The sequence below is a fragment of the Opisthocomus hoazin genome, chromosome 7 (genome assembly GCF_030867145.1).
Source record: "Opisthocomus hoazin isolate bOpiHoa1 chromosome 7, bOpiHoa1.hap1, whole genome shotgun sequence".
NCBI lineage: Eukaryota > Metazoa > Chordata > Aves > Opisthocomiformes > Opisthocomidae > Opisthocomus > Opisthocomus hoazin.
The window spans coordinates 380,738-403,200 of NC_134420.1; the positions used below are offsets into that span (position 1 = coordinate 380,738).

At 42.2% G+C, this 22,463-nt stretch overlaps 1 protein-coding gene across 1 annotated transcript in view; it reads right to left on the bottom strand.

Annotated features, from left to right (window-relative positions):
* The window catches only part of PTDSS2 (phosphatidylserine synthase 2), a 44,236-nt gene that overhangs the window by 8,339 nt on the left and 13,434 nt on the right, over nt 1–22,463 (bottom strand). The window contains exons 3-10 of the mRNA XM_075425719.1: nt 19,347–19,429; nt 12,058–12,125; nt 8,859–8,993; nt 7,760–7,810; nt 5,055–5,168; nt 3,501–3,619; nt 2,657–2,771; nt 487–632 (exon numbers count right to left, since the gene is read on the bottom strand). Coding sequence (XP_075281834.1) covers nt 487–632; nt 2,657–2,771; nt 3,501–3,619; nt 5,055–5,168; nt 7,760–7,810; nt 8,859–8,993; nt 12,058–12,125; nt 19,347–19,429 — 831 coding nt within the window. The remainder of the gene's footprint in view (nt 1–486; nt 633–2,656; nt 2,772–3,500; nt 3,620–5,054; nt 5,169–7,759; nt 7,811–8,858; nt 8,994–12,057; nt 12,126–19,346; nt 19,430–22,463) is intronic.

Genomic DNA, 22,463 nt, shown 5'->3' on the forward strand with positions numbered 1-22,463 from the left:
TGCAAGAGGTGGCCACGAGAGCTCCAGAGGACCAAGGACCACTTGGAAGATAGCTCAAGAAAAGAAGCACCTTTAAGAAACACTTCTTTTTTTTTAGTTTGGGCCCTGTTGTCCTTAGAAGGTACATCCAAGGGCTATAGTTTCTGGCTATCAATCTGAAAGTGGAGTTCAGTCCCCCTCTGCCCACAAGCCAGTGGCACTCCAGCTAATTTACCATTTACATTCCGAAAAGGGTGATAATTTATTAAAAACTGAGGTTAAAACCAGTGCACATAGAATGCCCTTAACAACAGCTGTTCTCTAACCAGATGTAGTCAGAATTTTACCTCCAAAACAAAAGAACACAAAGCAGATGCTTTAGGATCAGGTCTTTTTGTCCCCAGCAAGCTGAACTACTGTCCCAAGATGGATGCCAACAAGCTGGAGCAAATTCAAAATAAAGCAAGTGAAGCTTGACATGGTATATATACAAGAGGACTGGCTTACGGGTCGTCCATGAAGTCGTAGATCTCCCTCATAGCCACACCTCCCACATTGACAAAAAAGACAAGTCGTAACAGGACCAAGTAGTGTTCTGGTGGCATCCAAAGGACAAACTTCAAGTAAAATGTGTTCAGCTCTGCCAATAAAAACTGAGAAAAAGGACATTTTAAATCACATTCAGAAGACTTCACTGAATGAAGCCTGGAATCTCCCTCTCTCCCTGCATGACTCCCCCCACCATTTCTCTAACGCCACAAAGTCCTACTCAGTATTACTGAGTGCACCCTTATCAGTCGCAATAATGACCAAGAACAGTTGGGTTTTTTAAAATTTTCCGTGTGTTGGAAGAGGTACTAAAAAACACAACAGAAACTTGGACACACCTCTAGTTTTGAACAAGTTTATTGGGAGTTTGAAGTCCCTGCAGAACTACTGATAACAAATCCTAAAAGCAACAACTTGTCCTTTCACTATCACCTAAAACCTGACTGAGGGAACCCGAAGATAACAAGAGGCATTAGCAGGACACCCTGGGGTTTTTGTATTGGTTTTTTTTGTTTTGTTTTAATTTTTTTTTTGTGTTTGTGTGGGGTTTTTTTTGTTTGTTTTTTAAACACAGGTGTGCAAACATCACTGCCAAAGCCAGCTTAGGAGAATTGGTTATACATTTATAACAAAATGTGCTCAAGTGAGCTGCCCTGGCAATTAAGTGAGCAAGTAGACACAAGTTTCTCACTTCAAAAGAAATAATAAAAAACAGCATTAAGCATTGTTTAATCCAAAAGAGTGAGCCAACACCTGAAGTTGCTCATAAACTGTCAGCTGAAGCTAGGCTTTGCCAAAAGAAACATTATTATACCAAAGACTAGTGTAAATTCAATGTAATCGCTCAGCTGCAAAATCTGCTCCAGCACCCAAACCCCAATTTCTTCGGGGTGCAAGCAGCTGGCAGCACGCACACAGGAACCATTTAGAGAAGCGTGTATTTTATTTACACAGGCACATTTACTTTACTTCTCCCACAACTATGGGAACCCTAGCAAGTCTGCTGTGCTGTGTGAACTTGGCAAAGGCTTGATGTAGGTGAAATCAGGTGATGTGAACTCGTATTCCAGTGACTGAGTCTGCAAACTGCCTGGCACTCACTGCTGGCACTGCTGCACTCTGGTTGCTTGCTTGCTTACAGGCAGCACATTGTTCCTAAAGCACACTTTGTTGTTGTGTTTTTTTTTTTTTTGTGTGTGTTTTTGTGGTGTTTTTTTTTGTTTGTTTGTTTTTTTTTTTTTTTTTTTTAGTTTAACTGCACAGTTGCTGAACTGAAAGAAATTTGAGTTGCTCAAAACAGAGCCAAGTGACTTCCCATGGACAGCACAAAGGCCAAAGTCCTCCAGCTGGCAAGAGCCAGGAGTGAGGAACAAGCACTTAAGCTGCCGAGTTTATCCTCCCTATCAGTGCCACGTGCACGACCCCTGTGACTGTGAAATGGAAGTTATGAACTCAAGACAATGCAGTCCCATAACACAAAGGCAGCCACTCAGACGGCTAGATGGAGGCAGCAGACCGTCCATTCGTGGTGACTGCTGGAGAAGCCAACCTCCTCCTCTGGCTGAATGGACCTGAACTGGTCAAGCCGGAAAAGGTTAACACCCTCATGTGCTACATGTTCAGTGAAACATAAAAAAACCCCAAAACCTAGGACAATTGAATTATTCGAGTCTGTATAAAAATATTCTCCAAGACAAAGCTGTGCACTTCAGGAGCCACGCTGCTCAGAGCTAACATATAGAAGCCCGAGGCTTCGGCTACAGTCGTCTCCAGCTGGAACGTGATACGTTATCTGCTGAAGATGGAGAGCAACAAAAGTCAATGCTTCTGGCAGCAGCAGCTACTTGCCGAATAATGTGTAGATTATAGTTCACATTGCTTGCCTTTCCAATCAACATTGTTCAACAAGCAAGAACAAATATTTACGCAATGAATCTGTAAATTGTACCAGAGACATGGAAACAGACACCTTTTCTGCTGGATTCAGAAGTAATCTCTTCCAGCCTCAACTAAAGAAACATCACCGTGTCAGAGTTTCAGCTTAAGTTACCGCCTGCACAGTTGCTTGAGCGTTACAAAACATTAAATCAAATGGCAGAGCAAAGAAAAGACAGAGAAGTTTCCTTACTACAAAGATTATGCCACAAACTGCTAGCCATCTGCGTAAGCTGGATGCTGGCTTCCACTCAAACTTGACCCAGCTATACGGGGTGAACTGGAAGACAATTCTCTTCATTTTACCTCTGAAAAAAAGAACGCCACATCCTTGCAATTTCAACAATCAGCACATAAGAAACATCTACTAACATTTCCATTTGAGACACCAATTCACATATGCAAAATGCCTCCATTTACTCCATAAAAATTACTACTTAGTGAGATTAACATTCTGAGTTAGAGAAGCCTGTTATTTGGACTACCATTTCAAACTTTAATGCACTACACCCATTGTAGTAAGCAGTTCCTCAGTTCTGCTTTGCTTAGCAAAGACACACTACAGAAAAGGGTAATTCATTACCGGTACAAGACCACGAGGGATTTGTTAAATTTTAAGTTTTAGTGTCTCAATTACAATGATATGTTGATTACCAGGGAATGCTTTATTTGTACCAGGACCAAACAGATCCTTGCTGTGAATGAAAGGGTATGATCCCAACTTGGATTCCTGCATCTCCTTTAACAATTTCATTAAATAAGCTCATTTCCACAAGATGCCCTCATTCCTAGACATCAGGCAATGCTTGTGACACAGGTGTACTTTCAACAACTTCATACACAAGTTAAATGAAACCCTCATCAACAATCTCCCACGCAGTAACAAGTTACTAGATACCCGAGTCATCTAAACACACATGAATTCTCTCATTCGCACTAACCCCAACAGAAGAACCCTTCAGCAAACAAGATCTTTAACACAGGCCCAAACTTTGCGCTGCGCTATGCTTGTGGAGTTACTTTCTACACCAACTTACTTGTACGTAGGAATGTTCCAAAGTCCTTGCCATTTGTATGTTTTCAAAGAAAGCCAAGACAGAGTCTTCATCCCACAGTATATTCCTAATCCATTACATAAGATCACATCCATTATCCACTGAAAAGAGAAACCCACAGTGATGCTGGAGAACAAACACTAAAGCTCGTAAAAGGGAGGATACTATAGCTACACACACGTGCAGGCGTGCCCTCCGTCACAAGGACTGAACGTCCCCAGAGAAGAGAGGTGTGTGAACTGCCAGGAGGAAGAATCTCAGCTGCCCAAGCCTATTCAAATAAAGCAAAAGTGTTCTACAGACGATGGCTGTAGATTCTCTTCTGCTGTATTAACTCTGCTAAAGAGTGGACCTCTCCCCACTATCAGCTCAGCTCCACTCTGTTAAGTGAGAACTTTACATATACGCAAAAAAAAAAATCCGAACCTGTTGCTCTGGACTGGATTTTACTCTGCCCAACAACTTAACACGCTCTTTAAGCTTCAGGCTGCCTCCTAAAGAAACGACTTATCTCCAAGCTCAGGATGTGATATTAAACAAGAGATTTCTCCCCATGCTCTATTATTGCCAAGTGTTAGTTCTTGAGATGGAGCTCTTGAGCTGAAAAAATCGTGGCTGTCTTCCGCATTCAAAGCGGCAGAGCACAGCGTGTTAACTTTGTAAGACGTTTTTTTGAAGTCATTTGCTTGATATCTTTATACATTTATTTTTATAGATACATACCACCATGTAGCAAATTATTACAAGCTTGGGAAAAGGCTTGTACTGTAAGAATAAAACCAAGCCAAAATAACATAAGAATCATAGCTGCGTGCCCTGAACATAGGTAGTTTTGATTGCTCTGGTAACCAATTTACATTTCATAGGAAAACTTAAAAAAAGTGTGTCGCTAAGCTCTAGAGCTTGCTTTTTCCACAGAGAAACTAGATCACAGTAGTCCCTCTGGCTTGACAAAATACACACAAGCCGTATTTTAAGACAAGAATGGTTACAAACTATCATGTGTAAACCCCACGCAGCTTTTCAGTGAGACCAAACGTTTAGCATTTAAAAGCTTTTTATAAATCAAACCAGGAATTCTAAACACAGTAATATTTATTGTTTTCTGAAAACAACGAAGGCTGGTTTGCACAGAAGGAAGAGCTGGACAGAAATTGCACTGAGCCTGTTTTATTTAACAGACAACAAAAATCATCACATGAAGCTTTTTACACAAAGTTTTACTTTTCTCTTAATTTCAGATTTTATCGTTTGTACCATCACCAGCTATTTGAAAACCATCAGTAAAGCTTTAGGCTCTTCCTCTGGTGTGGAAAGAGCCGAGTGAGTATCTAACCCTGTGCAACAGCCTGAAAACCTGCAAAATTGTAAACCGTGACAAACATATTACAAGCTCAAGACAGAGAAGCACCAACGCTCCTGAGCTGCACTGCCACACGCATATGATATAACTCAGTTCTCACCACCTCCTATCCCCTCCCTTTAAAACATATACTTCCATTTAGACAGACATAGCACACTCTGTGCAGTACATACGTGATCCCACCAACATTCACTGAAGTTTGGCAGCTGGTGTTCCAGACTGTACTCCAGGAACTCAAACATTACACTGACGATCATACACATCCACCAGTCCCGAATCATCAATGTCTATATAAAGGGGGAAAAAAAAAAAGAAATCTTTCAAATATCCACAACAGTTGCTTAACATACTAAAAACTATTACAAAAACTAATACTTGCACACAAGACTGAGTAGAACCAGACACCACTTACGCTAATGTCTTTTAGAAATCTAGATAAGGGAGAACTCTATAAATACTGTAAAGACACTGCTCAGACTTACAGCTCTGCAACAGTGTATGGAAAAATCATTACTTTTTTCCTAATTGAAAGAAAAAGATCGCTTAAGGAATACGAGATTAACCCTTCTGGACACTGAACACAGAGGATACGCATGGTGTGCTTCGTTTATCAGATATTTGTAAAGTATCTTGTCTCCAGTATCCAGAAAAGCATCAGGAAACTCACAACAATCTTACTTTTATCATCTGATAGTCTAGTAAAGCCAAATGCTCACAGGCATCTAAACTTGCCAAGTATGCAGCGCAATAGACAAGACAGACACTGAAGAGCATAGATGATGACATTAATATCATTACATGAAAGCATAAAGGCACGCAAGACGGGATCCAGAGGAAGCGAGTCAGCGAAACGAATGGAAGTACTGCATACTCGACCACTGCAGGTAGCATCGTTCTAATGCTGCTGAAAACAGGCTTTTCAGAGCCTGCTTGATGCAAACTTTCAAAAAGTCACCTGCACTAAATCTCAGTCCTGACTGTGCTGGGACACCCGAGTCCACTTTGCACCAGCTAGCAGCTTGTCAGGGTGAGCAATGAAGAGCAGCACCTTCCTCCACATTCACCATCAGGATTCAGCGGAGCTGCAATCCTAGAACACAGGTATCATCTCAGCCTATTGTCAAACCACAGGAAGAGGTTTGTGCAATGCTTTATTTCGTGTTTGTAAGCAGGTATGGGCAGAGAGCCTGTACATCTGACCTGCTGTATCCTCAGCAGGGTGCCTAGATGGAAGGCGGCAACCCTAAACGTGGTAGCACTGATTCTGCAAAAGTAGATGTAGCTTGGCCTTGACTGTTTCAACCAGAAGATGGAAAATATAAGATATGTATTACCACATGTTAGTCTGACAACATGTGATCTAAATGACTCCAACGCAAACAAGGAGGCCCACAATTTCTGATTAATGAGGCACATACATTTTCAATATTGCCATTCTGGTGCTCTGAGACACAGCTTAGGAGTCTGTTAACCAACCCAGACAAAAAAAAAAAAACAACTAACAAACCCTCAAAAAACCCAAAAAACAACAACAAACCAAAAAAAGAAAGAAGAAAAACCCAAACACATGCTCATCTCTGCTTATGAAGAGAACACACTCAACTTCCAGCTGTTCCTAGAAATATATGTTAACTGCCAAATCCAGTTTCCTTCAAGCTTATCAGCACAGAAACAAACACCTTGCAGAGCATGCTGGGCCCTTCAAATCAGACTGCAGGTTGGCAGGGTGACATATCATCTCCAGCTTTTCTGCAGAAACGGTCTCTTTAATAAAGGTTCCAGACCAAGACAGATAATAGCTCGATTGAGTAGACTGGCATATTGAATTCTATCCCTTTCTAGGTCCTCAGGAATACGTTACCACTCCTGTTATGTCTTGTTACCTAGCTCTATTTAGGCATTTTTTTCCTCAGTATAACATTATTTGTAAAAATAAATACAGGATGTGACCAAAATGCTGTTTTGATATTTAAGTTTCTAATGTGATTTTCTGGATGAAGAAGATCCAAGCTTCTCCAAATTTACCATTTTGTACACTAAGAGAGCAAGCCACCACCAAGTTGATCTGAAGTCAAAGTTTCTCCATGCCTAGCATAGGCATATTTGGTTATTAGGGAAAAAAAACCAGACCAAAACAAAACACTCAGAGGAATACATCTGCACTTCTGAAACGGAAAAACAAAGCAACAGTTGTAGCTTATCTTTAAAATGGCTTGAGCTTTTTCAGTTTATTATATATGGTGGTCTTGTAGGCAAAAACAACAAACAAGCTGTGCCCAGGTTACAAAAAAGCTAATATTTAAACCAAATTACTCAGCAAAACCTGTGATGAACATGTTCTGCCAGAGACAAGCACAACTGGAATTCCTTCCACTGTTGGTTGATATTGACTAAAAAGTAACAAGAATTAAACCACTACCCATTTAACCCTTTCAAATCCCGATTCGGACGCCACTGAGAAAAGCCTGCCTTGGAACAGTAGTAGTATATCACCTAACATCTATGTCTGGCTAACAGCAGACTGCCACTGCCTTCTCTGAACGCTGTCTTCCCCATACTCTACATTCAAAGGTCATTCAAGCATTTATCTTGCTACAGGAATAAGAGTTTTTACCTTTATTGATCTGACCTGCGAATGAATTATGGTGGAGGGAGCTTGTCAACGTAATGTTACTTTGGAAAGAATGAGGTGACCTAACATGGTCAGAAGCAGGAGAAAAAAAAAGCGCCTTTCATGTATTTCAAACACTTCGTCTGGTTCACAGATGACTGCCTAATGTAACTGATCACTGAGACTGGCATTACTAAAGCAGAGGCAGTCAGGCTTTAAAAGTAGAATAGTACTGTAACAGAAATCTAACAGAAGACCCATTCTTACTTTCAGGTACCAGCCAAAAAAGTGAGCAGGAACAAATCCATCCAGTTTGTCCTATAAAGCAAGAAGAGAGTGTAGGTCACTTTGCACTACAAACAATAACCCATTGAGGCTTACCTTTCCCCCCCCCCCAAGAAAAATGCAGCAATAAACTTCAGTAGTTTCACATATAAATAGTAGATGCATTTTATGAGTTTCTTTGATCTCAAGTACAGTGAACAAACAAGCTATCTTCAAAGCAAAGTCACAGTTTTAAGGGGCAGAAACTGGAATTAGGGTCATATTGATACAGCAGAGACTACCTTTTTAATGCTCAATGTCATGCTCCTTGCCTTCCAAGGGGACAGAAGCAGAACACATTCAAGCCAGAGCAAGAACATGCATTTCTTCATTAAACTCCCATCTTGCACCTAGCAGAGCTTCTCAAATCTTACCAGTCCCACCACCATAAATCCCTGGGCAAGGAATGCCTCACCTCCTCCTAGTTTTGGTGCCAGACTAGAGGAAGACAGCTGGAATTGCTCTCAGTTGAATATTCCAGTCCCTGATGCACTGAAGACACGGTAGACCCAAAGGATTCAGTGCTCCTCACTACACAAGCATAAATAGCTCTATGCAACCAGGGAGTCGTAAATAATCAGAATTCATTTGCCCTTGAATTTCAAGTCTTCTGTCTGCCAGCGAGAAACAATAACCTGATGGTTTCTGGTCTTCAGAAAAGTGCATCTGACGGGTTGCTTGGCCACATGCAACTTTTGAACTCTGTGCCTCAGGGTCACTGCTAGTAGAAGAGTCTTTAAGCACACAAATAAACCCATGCTCCTAGGCAAAAAGGTTTACATCCATCATCTGAGAAACAAGGACTGTTAAACAGTTCACTCTCACCTGGGCAATGTAATTAGGCTACAAAGAGACACATCTCCATCTGATCGACAGGAAAGGTCAAGGGAAGAGAAATAAGAAAGCTGAAGAGTCAGTCATGGCCCGTTCTCTCATTCAACGCTCGGGAAGACTCATGACTGCACTCTGAAGAGTGCAATTAAGCAACCTTTTACCAAAAAAAAGTCAGACTCACAAGGAAGTAACTTTACTTGTTTCTTACCCAGACATTGTGAAACGGATCCGTTTCATTGCCAGGATCATAAATAAGGCAGTTGCCACCGTAGTCTCTTTCTGGCAAAGGAACACCTAAATGTGGATCAATGTACTTCATGAACTGTCTGCCATCGTGCACAGTCTGCAAAAGGAACACAAAGCCCATGTTTTCCCTCTTAGTAAGTATTAATACACAGAAAAGCACAAAGCGAATCAAGGTGAACATTGTATCCTCAAATGGGTGTTTTCTTTAAACATGTGCTGCAGAACAATTCTTGAAATCTATCCAGACCGCAAAGCGCCACACAGCATATATACCTGATTTTCTGGGCCTTTAATGCTAAATATTAAGGAAAAAGACGACTACAGAATGAACTTTATGTTTCCTAAAGATGGAAAATCAGAGATCTTTAACTCTGTTTCCTAAGCCACTCCTCTATGCCCCCTCCTTCCCAAAAGCTTAGCACTCGAACTGCGCACAATTTATCCTTCCCACTGACCCTTCTGCCCTTCCTCTCCCCTCCTCGAGCCTGGCGAGGGTGAAGAGCGAGCAGCCAGTGACTCAGGAAAGGCTCACTCAATGGCTGCATCTCCTGCACCAGTGACATTCTGGTTTCCTCAAGTGGAACAGACCCAGCAGCGCTTTAAACACGCGGCTCGAGCGACGTACAGTACAGGCAAACATCAGCAGACGGAGCACACCGCTTACGTGCGCTGCTCACGGAGGATTAGTCTCGTGCGTGTGTGCTCAGCTCACTTCAGCTACAGAAGGTCGAGAACTGCACTGCATTTCATGGCAGAACATAATTAGCAGGGCTTGTTGAACAAACGGTCATTTCAAATTAGGTCCCACTAGCAGCATGGGTAACAAACTTAGAGCAAACAGCAAGGAAGAAATTATCAAAACATTAGTTATAAACAGTGACCAAAACTTGAACTAATTTACTAGTAACTCAGACACACATTTGTTGAACAAGTACCTCCCAGTGAAACTGCTCGCTGTTGCAGTCCATGTTTTACAACAGAAGCAGTGTAACATCTATGACAGACTAGCAGACAGTAAAAGCAGGACAAGGACATAATTAGCTAACAGCAACAGTCACAAAATTATAGAATAAAACCACTAAAGCCACATTAACTGTAAGACAAGTTTCAACTATGACTGAGCTTGTATATGCTTTCAAGGATGTTTAGTCACTTACAGACTCAGCATAATTTTAACCTTATTTAAACCTGTGCAAAGTAGTAACATATTTTCAGTGGTGAGCTGAGCAACAGCTAGGGAGTGTCCTTAACAACTAAACTGCTGGTAACACAACATACCGCCGGAGGAAAGCAAAGCAATTCCAGGCTTTTCCACTACAATTCAGAACTACAACAGCACTATCAAACAAAAAATAACGCATTACTCAGTCTGACTGCAGCTAGTCAGGAGTATCGCTTACAAGAATGCCTGGAAAAATACCAGGATGACACAAAACAGTAAGAACATAAGAATAAACTGGAACTAAGTATTCCTCAGTGGTGAGGAATGACAACAAAAAAGGCAAGACAGACCTGTTCATGCCTGTGAAAGGGTCAGAACTCCACTCCCTTCAAGCAGGACAGGCAGTCTGAAAGAAACCCTAATGTGACATCAGGGCCCTGCGTAAGGGTCTACACTGAACCCCCAGGTTACGTCCACGGGACGGGAACTCACACTGCTGTTTACTGATCTCCTGCAGACACATTCCAGCTGCCCATGAAACAACAAGCCAGCAAAAAGAAAAAAAGGACAGTTCTATGTTCATAAGAGAGCTTGGCACTGGCCTTGGGGGAGACTACAGGAAAGCCAAGCAGAACAAGAAATGCTGGAGCCAAAGGAAATCTTTGATTACCTGAAAGAGTTTGACCAGTATTAAAAACTTGTTGGCAAAGCAAACATCCTACTCCAACAGAAGACAGATCCTGACTTCTCTGAATTCCAGCCCCGTTTCAAGCTCATTTGGCACCCAGGGGCAAAATGTGTGGGTTTTGTGTTTTGTTTGTTTAAAAAAAAAAACCAAACACACACAACAAAAAAGCCACAAACCAATGTTCCTCATCCTTCTCCCATCTCAAATGATTTTTCAAAGCTATCTGATGAGTATGTGACAGTACTTGCACAACCCTTTTAAAATACAAAGCACAAAACATTACCAAGATGTCAGCAAGCAGGACTTACCTGAAAATGAACGACTGGGGACTAACTGGACTCTAAATCTGAAAAGCAGCCAGCTGTCTGACGGAACAGGACAGTTAGCTCTCATGGGTTAGTATCTCTACGTTTGCTTTTGGTTTCACATCGTGCTGTTGCCCGAGGAAGTGACTGCAATCATTGGTTGGCCCAACTGAGCTCAGGTGAGTCTCCTCCAAAATCTCCAGCTCTCTTGGCACTCCAGCTTGATTTGCAGTGGTGTAAGCACACACGTGGGAACACAACGGCTTTGCTAATAGCACCAGGTTTACTGTTCGCGCTTATCTCACAATATTCTACCTCAACTGCTGTATTTCTAAGAAGTCATAGAATTGTAAAAGCGGGGGAAAATTCTCAGTTTACTGAAGGACAAGAATACGGTACAAAATAACGTGCTTTCTTTGGAAGTACCAGTAGCCTGTCTTTCTAGAAAAAACATCATCCTCAGTTTGCTGCCACTACACAAAGTTGTGTATCAAGTTTCAGTTTATTGCAAAACAAACAAACAAAACAAACCCCCCCCAAACCTCCTACGTTCAAAGCACCTATCATCCAAGGTAACGAGTATTTCAAAAGATTGAACAAGATGAATTCTCTCCACAGTCCATACGATCTAAGAAACCAACAGCTGGTACGCAACTTCAGCGAGTCACATCAAGTCCAGCAGAGCAGAGGCCAAACATCAGAAGCACCGACTCCTGATCATTTGATCCAAACAAGAACTCTGACTTCTTATCAGCTCATTTAAGAACACTTCACTGCCATGACTAACCTAGGCTGAGCCTAACCAGAAGTTAGACAACCAGGTGAAATATTTTTATAATATTATAATTTTTCCTCAATCTAGGAGGCTCATTAAATAGCACAATGATTTGATTTCACAAAAATGAAGAGCATCTCCTGCAGACAGCGAGAATTCTGAAGAACACCACAAAGGATTTTATACCCACATTAAACTGCCATTTAGTAGCTATAGGTCTAAGTTACTTACCTGAAAGAGTATAAAGATGAGGAAGAGCTCATACACAACGCTGACACACAGCCAAAACCTCCAGTAAGCTACAGAAACAAAGGGGACATTAGCAATCTTTCAAGCAAAAACAGCAGTCCATTACTCATCTACTGTAATACAACTAAACATTTCAAAAAGAGGTACTCCCACCAAGAAATTAAAGCCCAGCATTCCAGTAAAGCGCTCAGTACCCTTTCTGAAGAGTAGAAGCAGAATGGCTCTTTAACTACCAGAAAGGCTGCTATGTAAACTTGCCAGAACTGCTCAGGCAATAACCTGGATCTGCAAGAACGGGCCAGGATCCGTCCGAACGCTTCAACCCAGTGAACTAAACATCTAAGAATTAGAAGGAATGATATGTGCCACTTGCAATGCTTTCTAGCAGTCCTTGGGAGAGAATTATATTCTTCCTGAAGTAACCTAATTGCTTTCTCCACAATCTCACGCAACCTGACCTGTCCACCCTTGGTTTCCCCAGCCCTACCATGGCTAATGCGTTTTGCCAACTTCTGCCCACGTACTCCTAAAACACACAAGACTAAGACCGGCTGGAGGAACCACTGCTTTTATTTCTGTAAGCCCTCCTTTTTCCCTGAGGACAAGGTTGTTATCTCATGGGGGAGAAAGCATTTCAAAATACCAAAAGATATCTTCACTACTACTAGGAATTAAATTTTTAAAATGTACCAAAGTTTTAGCAGGTGCTAGATGCAAGATCTATCAAATCACCTGAAACTCTTCACAACAAGAGAATGATCACGCGAAACTCAGCTGCTCCAGAGCCTGCAGTCTTTTTTCACCCTCCCAAGACAGTGTGATTACAGACCTTCTCACACTCAAGCAACACCTGAATCTAAAGGGTACACAAAGTATTTATGCACTGCCAGCTCCTTTCTCATCACCTCAGTTCTTCTGAAAGACTCAGTCCTCAGGTCATAGACTCTCTGACTGTCCTGGGTACAGGCTTTGTGGCCCATGGGCTGCATTTGTGCCCCTAATTCACCCTGCTCCACCCAGAGACTGGCTTGGCCTCTGTTCCATAAACTGATTTTTGGGCTCTGAAATCTCATCCAGCATTTCTGGTAACTCCCATAAGGGAGGAAGCAGGTTAACGCAGAGCCAGTATGTGTACAGACACAGTGCTCCAGCATTTTTGCCTACCCACATCCAAAAATTTACACAATGTAATACAGCAAGCCTTGACTAATTTCAAGTGGATATTTAAATCTCTCAGTAACATCACGTACTAATCACTTGGGAATGATTTTAATAGGCTTTCCTTCAGGTGTTTCCTGTTGACACAAAATGAGGCTCTCCTTCCATGGGTACACCTCAAGGACAGTTAGAAATGCATTGGGCAAAGAGGAATCAAGACAGTCGTTCATACGGTTGAGCGGAGACACAAGCTATTCCACCGGCATGAACACAGTTAGCCACGACGTGAAAAAAACAAGAACCTTCAGGCCCGATTTAGACATTTACCTCCATTAACTCCATGGCAACTTAGGTATGTTAACACTTCAAAAGCAAGACCATGCCACAAATCATATAAGAACCCAACTCCAGGCTTGCAAACATACTTGTTGATCAGCTCAAAACTTGAAACTAACTAGCCATGGTGTTGCAGAGCTTCCCGGAGGCTTGTTTGCCCCCTGAAACAGAAATAAACGTCCTCTGACCAATTCAGTCTCAAGTAGGGAGAGGAGGGGAAACCCTAAACATTTTTAAAAGAAGTCTCTAACAGCCTGCTTCTGACACCATCATTAAAACAGACCGAAATGTGAGAAGGTGTGACCTTTTTCAGCAAAACAGCTAAATTAATTTCATCAAAATGGCCTATTTTACACTTCCAGAGCAAAAAAAATAAGAAGCAAAAAGGCAGGTGTGGCCTGGATAACACAATTTCAGAGCTCTGTAACAGCCTTCACAGACAATTTGGAACTCGTAAGATTTTAAGTAAGGTCTCCAAACATAACAGTCATTCTTAATTATGCAATACAATGAAGCATCTTTTTAGGGGCCAGTCATCAAAAAACGCAAACACACCTCTAAAAGTGCGTTATGAGGTGGTTTTGCCCCTTGGTCTCCTGGAAGAAAGGACAAACAGTTCAGCCTACCTTCTCCTTGGCGAGGCAGGAACTGCTGCCTCTTGCGCAATGTCCTTACACAAAAGTTGTAGAAACCATTACTCGAGACTTCGGTCCTTCCTTCAGATTTTGTTAACTTTCAAATCCACTGGCAAGTTTCCCTTGGAAGGGCGGACTGAAAGTGTACATGCACCCTCTGGTCTTTCTAGCATGCAACTTAGGAAAAACAAGCAAAAAACCCTCCACTGGTGTCAGGATTATTTGGAAGAGAGGAACCTCTCCCCAGACCAGAACCACTGTGCTGCTGAAAAATACTTCAGCCTTTCGAACGCAAGTCTGCAGCACAGATATACAGTGGTGACTTTTTTTAAGAGACTAAAAAAATCAGTCTGTGTTTGATAAGGTGTTTTCCATCCTTTCCTACAATGACTGCATAACTTGAAGAGTAAACACTATGTTCAAGCCAGAAGTAAGAATTAACCTTTCATTAACACAGTTCTCCCACAAGAACTGAGCATTGTTTCCTTCAAACATCACCGTCAGACTAGGAGCTTCACAAATGCTGTTTTTTTCTGGCCTATAAAGCCTTGTATGACAGATTTTACACTACTCGGACACAGAAATGTGGCAGACCAGTTCTGAAAATGATGTACATACAGTTCAGAACACAGAAAAAGCTAAATCCTCATCTGAGCTTTGCTTCACCTATATACATAGGGTTCTGGCAACACATGATCTGCAGCTGCTGAATACGTTCTGCAATACTTCAGAATCAAAAAATAAGATCTGGTTATAATTTAGCGTGTTTTCTCCCCAGATGACTTAAGTACCCAAGAGGTTTTGAGAACTACTTTACATCTGTAGGTGTACACCAGAAACAAGATGTTTTCAAAGCTGTACAAACATTGTGTTCTCTTTCTTCCTGGACTGGCCTCAGCTTTAGCTATAAAGTTATTTTTGGCATACGTCTAATATTTGTTTTCCTTAAATGCACTTGTCACCATGAGCCTCCCTTTAATTAGGACTATCTTCCTGCTTAAGTAGGCTTCAACAAACTATTTGCATACCTGATAGTTTAGTGATTACTATGCTCAAACACTAAACGGGTGCCACTGCAGGGAGACTTGCAAACACAAGATGAAAACTTAACAAGAGCGTGCTGCCTGGCTGAGCGCACCACCAGCCACTTACCCTAGTTATCAGAGGTTTGAGTTTGACCTACGCCACCTGAAGCCTAAATGAGTACAGAGAAAAAAAAAATTAAAAAAAAATAAAATCTAAGTTATTTGCCCAAGCAAGGCACGTAAGTCAGAGCTGAGAAGTGGGTGGAAGCTGTGAGGTGCTCACCAGCAGTTGCACAGGCCACCAGCAGGGAGAACTGCCTGGTCTGAGCGGGCACATGTCCTCCTCAAATTGCTGCTCTGGAGGACAAGGTTTCCCACAGCAAGCTCAGGTTCAAAGGCAGCACCGTGACCTGAAAGTGGCAATGACTACAAGGTGTCAGCTGAGAGAGCAATAGCAGGCAGGCGAGCCCTGCAGACTAGTCCTAGCTCTGCGGGGGCAATTTTGTATTTCTAAATGTAATGCCTGAACACATTAAACACTATGTTAAGGTACAAAAACATGAGTTAAAAGCTCAGCTTGTCCAAACCCTTAAATAGAGACTTATTCCACCCAGTCAGTGAAAAAGCAGCCAATTAGTAGCACTATCCCGACAGTCCAATACATTTATGCAAAACCAGTAGTGAGTGTCCAGATTCCTGAATTTTTAAAGGAGTTGTCAGAAAGGGGCTGTACTGTTTCCTGGATAAGTTCTAATGAAAGGATTTCTTCTTTTCAGAATTACAAGGCAACCAGCTGCTCCATCCAGTTTCACCAGTGGCCAGTTCTGCCTGTGCCTTCTTCCCAGGGAGAGAAGAGACGAAGCTCTTGCCTGCTCACTTCGAGCTCCTGCAGCCCTCCAGCCTCTGGGTTAGTTCAGAACTTCACAGTTCACTCTCCAAACTGCTTGTACTGCCAGGCATGATGTAGTAAGTCAAAAGAGCTGCTAGCAAAGGGTGGGAATATTAAAAGCTGTTTCTTAGGGCATTAATAACTGTCATGGAAAATTTCTGTAAAATCACAACATGGGCACGTTATCTTGACAAAGATAATACAGCATCATCGACCTCTTGCAACACCAGGCCATCTGCATGTTCAAGGCTCCATAAAAGGCATTCACAGTAAGAATGAAGAATATATTTTCTTTGCAAATACTAAAAAGTCACAGCATACTGATGCTGACTTCTTCCACGATTAATTTTATCATGAAATGCATTATGGTCCCCAAACTTGGGTGTTTACCCACCAATAAATGGACCCTCAAGCAGAGCTTTAGATTTGTCCCCTGTAAAATTTTGTTCCTTCAGGATAAGGTCACGTTCCACTTTTGCTAGAAGGTTTGGATGGAATCAAATGGAGGCCTTGAAGCCAACGGTTTACAGGAAGGAAATGGAAAATGGGATAAAAAGCAGGGTGAGTTTGTAAAAAAGTCAGTCTTTCTTAAATAACCATACATACTTATATTCATGATAGTTCTATATTTCTGACTTACAGTAAGGCAACTGGTACAGGTCCATGTGGCAAATTATTAAACTGGATAAAGTTGGGGGGTGGGGGGAATCAGCAGAAAAATGGTAAAGCTGGATGAGCCATTGGCTAAAGCTGACATTGCCAGTAATACTAAAAGGAAAGTTTAAAAAAAAAAAAATCAACAGTCTGGATAGATACCACTTACATGGTGTCTAAGCTCAGTTTCATTAACAGCCTTAGGGAAAAGCAGGTTAATAACACAAAGCCCATAAACAACAGCAGCAGAGAAGGCAGGGAGAGCAGAGAAAATAAGGTGATCTCAAAGGACTAGAGTATTAGAAGAGCTCAGAATATAGTTTTACACTTAGGAACCAGTAAGTTTTCATGTTGGCGCATCAGCTGAAACAGGATTTGGTATTATCAGCCAGCCACTGAGCCGTCACCGTAATACAGCCACGAACACAGCACATGCAATATAGACAGCCATCGAGGTACTGCCAGAGAGATACTGGGAAGCATTAACACCATAGAATCACAGAATGGTAGGGGTTGGAAGGGACCTCTGTGGGTCATCTAGTCCAACCCTCCTAAAAACCATCACAAAAAACAGAAGTGCCCTCACACCTGCAATATCCTACACAGTTGCGGACAGCAATTTCAAAGAAGAAAACTCAAAACACACAAAGAAAAGGACTAACAAAACAATATGGAGAAAGCAGACTTATGTTGAGGGGGGAGACTAAAAGTAAAACCTGTTGCTTTAGCAAAACTTGTTTGCTTTAGCAAAACCAATGGTGAGCTGGCATATGTGAGCTGTGTATAAATAAATCAGGTGGATAAACATCAATAAGAGCAGCTGTTTAAACAGAACAACAACATTCGGTACAAAAGCCAGACAAAAATATGAAACATTCCTGAGCTGGTCATAAATAGGTACACACGTACTGAATGGTAGGGCTCCAAAAATCACCTGAGACAAGCAGGGCATGAAACCTAGCTACTTCCGAGATCCATGTAACAGATCTGACGTGGCCGTACGCGATCGTAGTGACCTGACTGACCCAAAGGCTTCCTTCTGCCCTATAAATGGAAGCAGCGCACACCAGCAGCCTGTGCTGCCAGTTCCTTTCAGACGAGATCTTTCTCCCGGAACAGCACCACGAAGCCAAGGAAGCTAAGGTCAGAGACTTGACTGCCTGACAGGAACTTCCTAATACACACCTCTGCCTGGAGAGCTGACACTGAATCTCAGGGGGCTGCAATGTCACGCCTTCCACCGCCTGCAAGAGCCTTCCCACAGGAGAGGTATGGAGAAAGACTGCTATTCTCCTTTAAATAGGCACCCAAACGTCCTGTTGTGACTGTGGAAGTACCCACTACCCTAGCAAACTGCTACAGCCCCTGAAAACCACTCTTCAGAAGACCACCCCATCAAATGAGGTAGAGAAAGGTGAAGTTAAGACAAAAGACAACACAAATACAGTCAGTATTTGAAGTGACTGAATACATGGGAGCTTCTTCAATCACCCTGTTCATGGACGGTTTGATTCTGCTGAAAGACACTCAGCTTCAGTCCAGTAACTGCTGCTTCCAAGACAGTAGCGTACAGAGGTGGTACACACTGGCTCAGTCTATGCTAGAAGTTTGCTGTAGAGATCTCTGACCTTTGGACTTTCCCCACCCCATTTTCTAGGGAACAAAAACTACTTCCGTCCCAGACAAAACCACTGGATGTTCTAAAACTGAACGCACCCAAACTTCACCAGTGTCCTTAAAAGGAGTAATTTGTCTCATAGGAGGAACCAGAATTAACAGTAACAGGAAGGGAAGACTAAAAAAACTGTTGTAAGACCTCAGAAATGCAAACTTTTGAAGAAAAACTTAAGTTTGCAGAGGTGTTCTGTGGGCACTGCTCTAGAACAACTTCTGCTTTGGTCAAGATTTTTAATGTGTCTGCTGTTTCTCAGATAGAAGAGCATTCCTAAACTGGAACATTAAATTTTTGGCGTAAGAAATACTTCTAGCTTTGACTGTAGGAAAGCCTAATACTTTATTATTATTATGTAAGCCTGCATAATTCCCTTAATTCTTTCTCAATGATTCACATCTAGAAATAGGTAAAAGATCAAAGATAATATTTTCATATCTCCCCTGACATAACACTACCTGGAAGAGGTTTTGTGCTGTGCTTTCAAATGCTTTCAAGCCTTACAGTCTTACCAGAAATCTTTAAAATCATAATCAAGGGCTTCTAATCTACCAGTTATCGTGGATAATGGACATACAGCAAAGGGAGCGTGGTGCTCCAGCAACCAGATATGTGGTCAGAAGTGTAGTCCCATTACAGAAACGAGGAGGAAAAAAAAAACACGCCAAAACAGGGAGACCCAAAAAAAGGTCCTATGCTACATGCAGAGTGAAAACCCAGAAGGGTCACTATGCTGTTCGGAGGCTGGGAGGCTACGTGATAAGCATGCAGTGTTAATGAACCTGTACTACTACTATTTAAATTATGACTTACCTTCTTGACAAGTAACACAAATATTTACATTCACCATAAATCATATAATTTATCAGAAGTAGTTGAGTGACTTAAGCAATTTCAGTTACCTGGATGAGGTCTTGAAAATGGTCCATCTTTAGCCTGTGTAACTCCAAAACATAAGAAAACCAAAATACTGGCAACAATACCTCTGAAAGCAAAAAACAAAACAAAGTGTTTATATTGCTTCATCTTCCCAATGAAACTGTGAATTATATTCTTTGATGTAAAAAATGTCTGGTCTGTGTTTCTTAACTACTAAACATGCCAATCATAAATAGATGCCTTTTGGAGATTGTATTTCAGGGAGACTGCTATAAATTCCTTTACACTTTTAAGCATGGTTTCATGACAACCTGTCTCAAACCCCAAAGCTTACCCACCCATCTTCTCCCTTCCTCCCCACTACCCGCGTGCTTCCGTTCCTTCCATTTTGCTGTCATTCACCAGCACGCGGCCAGCCAGGTGAGGCACGGGGTCTGGCTGAGAACTCCTCCAGCAAAAACAAAACAAGCAGAGCAGTTCCTTGACCCACATGATGAGCCTTAGCCCGCAGATAACCCTGAGGTGTACAATAAGGCAAACGCTTCCCTATGTCTCCAAGAAGCTTTTATGCCCACTTTGTCGGAAAGACACTTCAAATTTAGCAGCAAGAAAGCTATGAAGTTAGACAGCTTCTCAGTGCTCCAGTAAAATTTCAATGAAATTCAAAAACAAACTGTTGAACTTGACCACTCCAGAACATTTCCTTGGTCAACAAAGGAGGAGCTTACGAGACCAAACCAGCACTAGTGCTCGTTCAAAAGTTGGAACTGTAATATAGAGCCTAACGGAATATAACAGAGACACAAATGGAAAACGGTAGTTATCAGACCGTGAGCCCAAGTGCACCGGAGACGCACAACCTCATCCCAGTTCCCTAAGCCCAGACCTGCACAGTCTCCTCGTCCTCGGCAAGGTAAGCACTAAGCAAAGACTGCCGCAGTCCCGCTGCCTGCCTCCTTCCAGCAGGCAGCATTTCTGCACTTTACCAGAACGAGAGCTGCCAGGGGTGATCCAACGGAAAACCGAACTAGGAAAAACCGCACTCCTGTCCAGCTGGCTCAGCTCCCCACTCTCGCCAGGCAGGGACACAGAGCCCCCGTTCCAGGCTAGACAGCTTCAGCCAGCGTGGAACCGAAGCCTGAAGGGCAGCCAGAAGGCTCCAGGGAGAGCCTTTCTGAGCAAACAGCAAGCTAAGCAAGAAACATTCACGCTCCAGGACTTGACACCCACTAATTACATGCAGTATGTTTCTCAGAAGAGTTTTGTTTTGCAGGTAAAAGAAAAATGAGAAAATGCAAACACTCGTGTCTGAAGGCCTGACCCTTCCCGTCAGGAACCCCGCTCCTTCCATATGCAGAACGGACCTACAGAGACTGAGGTGCAAGTTAGGGGGGTGAGGTCTGGCATTTCATTTCAAAGTTCCTAGCGTCAACTTAAAAATCTCCTGAGATTTAAAGTAATTGAGATTTTAAACTTCTCACGTGCACAAAACAGCATTTCTTTTTCAGGGGTCACCGCTTGTTTTGTGTGAAGACATGACCCCGTGGTCTATACTTGGGCATGTTCCTTTAGTCTTCATGAATGACACTGCGTAACGCAATCCAAAAGTGCTCTTTTTCCTACATCAGAACTCCAAACAGAACTTCCATGCTTTCTCATATTACCTGCTTAAGAGCTGGCTGCGGAGAGATAATGGAGAAATACCTCGCTACACTGCAGGGTAAGTGTGGGCCGTGTTTGCAGTAAGCGATGCAAGTCTTCACTGTAAATAAACCAGCTCTGTTTGCAGGAGCCAGAGACAATAACTAGCAATTTTGCCTTTTTGTTTTGGTTGGGTTTTTTTTGAGAAAATGTTACATAACAGAAGCATCAGTAGACTATTCATGCTTTAAACATTTCAAAAACACCTTTCAAAACAGAAAACAGAAGGATTTATGAGAACTATTCTGTGACATTCATCTCTGAGTATAAACAGTTTGTGCTTCCTGAAAATAAAAATGGGTTTTACTTAACAGAAGTAACTCAGTTCTTTTGCTTGCTCTATGACACTGGGAAGTACAACAGAATTAGCTACCGATTGAAACGGTGAACAGATAGTTCCATCATGATTTTCAAAGATGAAGATGCCAAAAAAGCTTTCAGCTGATCTCAAATAATGAGAATATTCTGCATTTTGAGTCACTAGTCTGTATTTGGAAATACCAGGACTACAAATTCACATTTTCACAGAATAATCTGCATTCTGCATCATGTAACAATACGCATCTCTGTTTACTATCATTATGCTCTGCCATTAACCAAGATGTCCAAGATCATTGTTTCAGGCCTTGTGAGGGTCATTTTCCCAAAGCTGGAGATGACCTGAATTTAAATCACCACAGGAACCTACTGTTACACTCCTGTTCCTAAACCCACTCTCAGCCAAACTGAAGCTGCAGTGAAATAAGCTGGAGTTTCAGCTATATTATTTCACTTTAGATTCACCATGGGAAGTTTTGAAGAAAATCACAAATTTGCATAATAACCATGCCAGCTCCACTATAGTTTTTTTCCCCCGTGGCAACTAAATCTCTCCCCTTAACGTCATCACATTGTCTCCTTATGAAGCCTTCCAAGCCTAACCAGCAGCTTGGCCTGCTGGCTCACTACGGCTCGAGGTAAGGATGTGAGAGGGGTTTCTTCAAACCATCCCTGCAGGCAACCTGGAGGGACACGGGTAATGTGTTTACTCATGCAGCAGATCAGAAAGACTCCAAATAGTAAAGCATGCCTACAAAAATAATTTTAGCACTTAACAAAATAAGAAAGGGAGACCACAGCAACAGTTTCATTAGGACAAATAAGCTATTATTTGTGTTATTTTAAGAGTCGATTCAGAGACAGAAGACAATCAAGCCTGTCTATGAGTATCTGTGTATCACCCTTTGTTCTAGGCTTTTAACGAGACAGCTCCCGCTCTCTCTGCAGCGGCAGGACTGGTACAACCCCCTCAGCGGTACCACCGGCTGAAGAACTGGCAGGCTGGCAGATGGAGGTCTAGCCTCCTTGTTACCTTGTTTTCTCTGTAGGTGTTCGGCGACAGGAGCAGGAGATCAACTTGCCAATACACACGCCTACATTTGTTACCACGGCTGACCAGT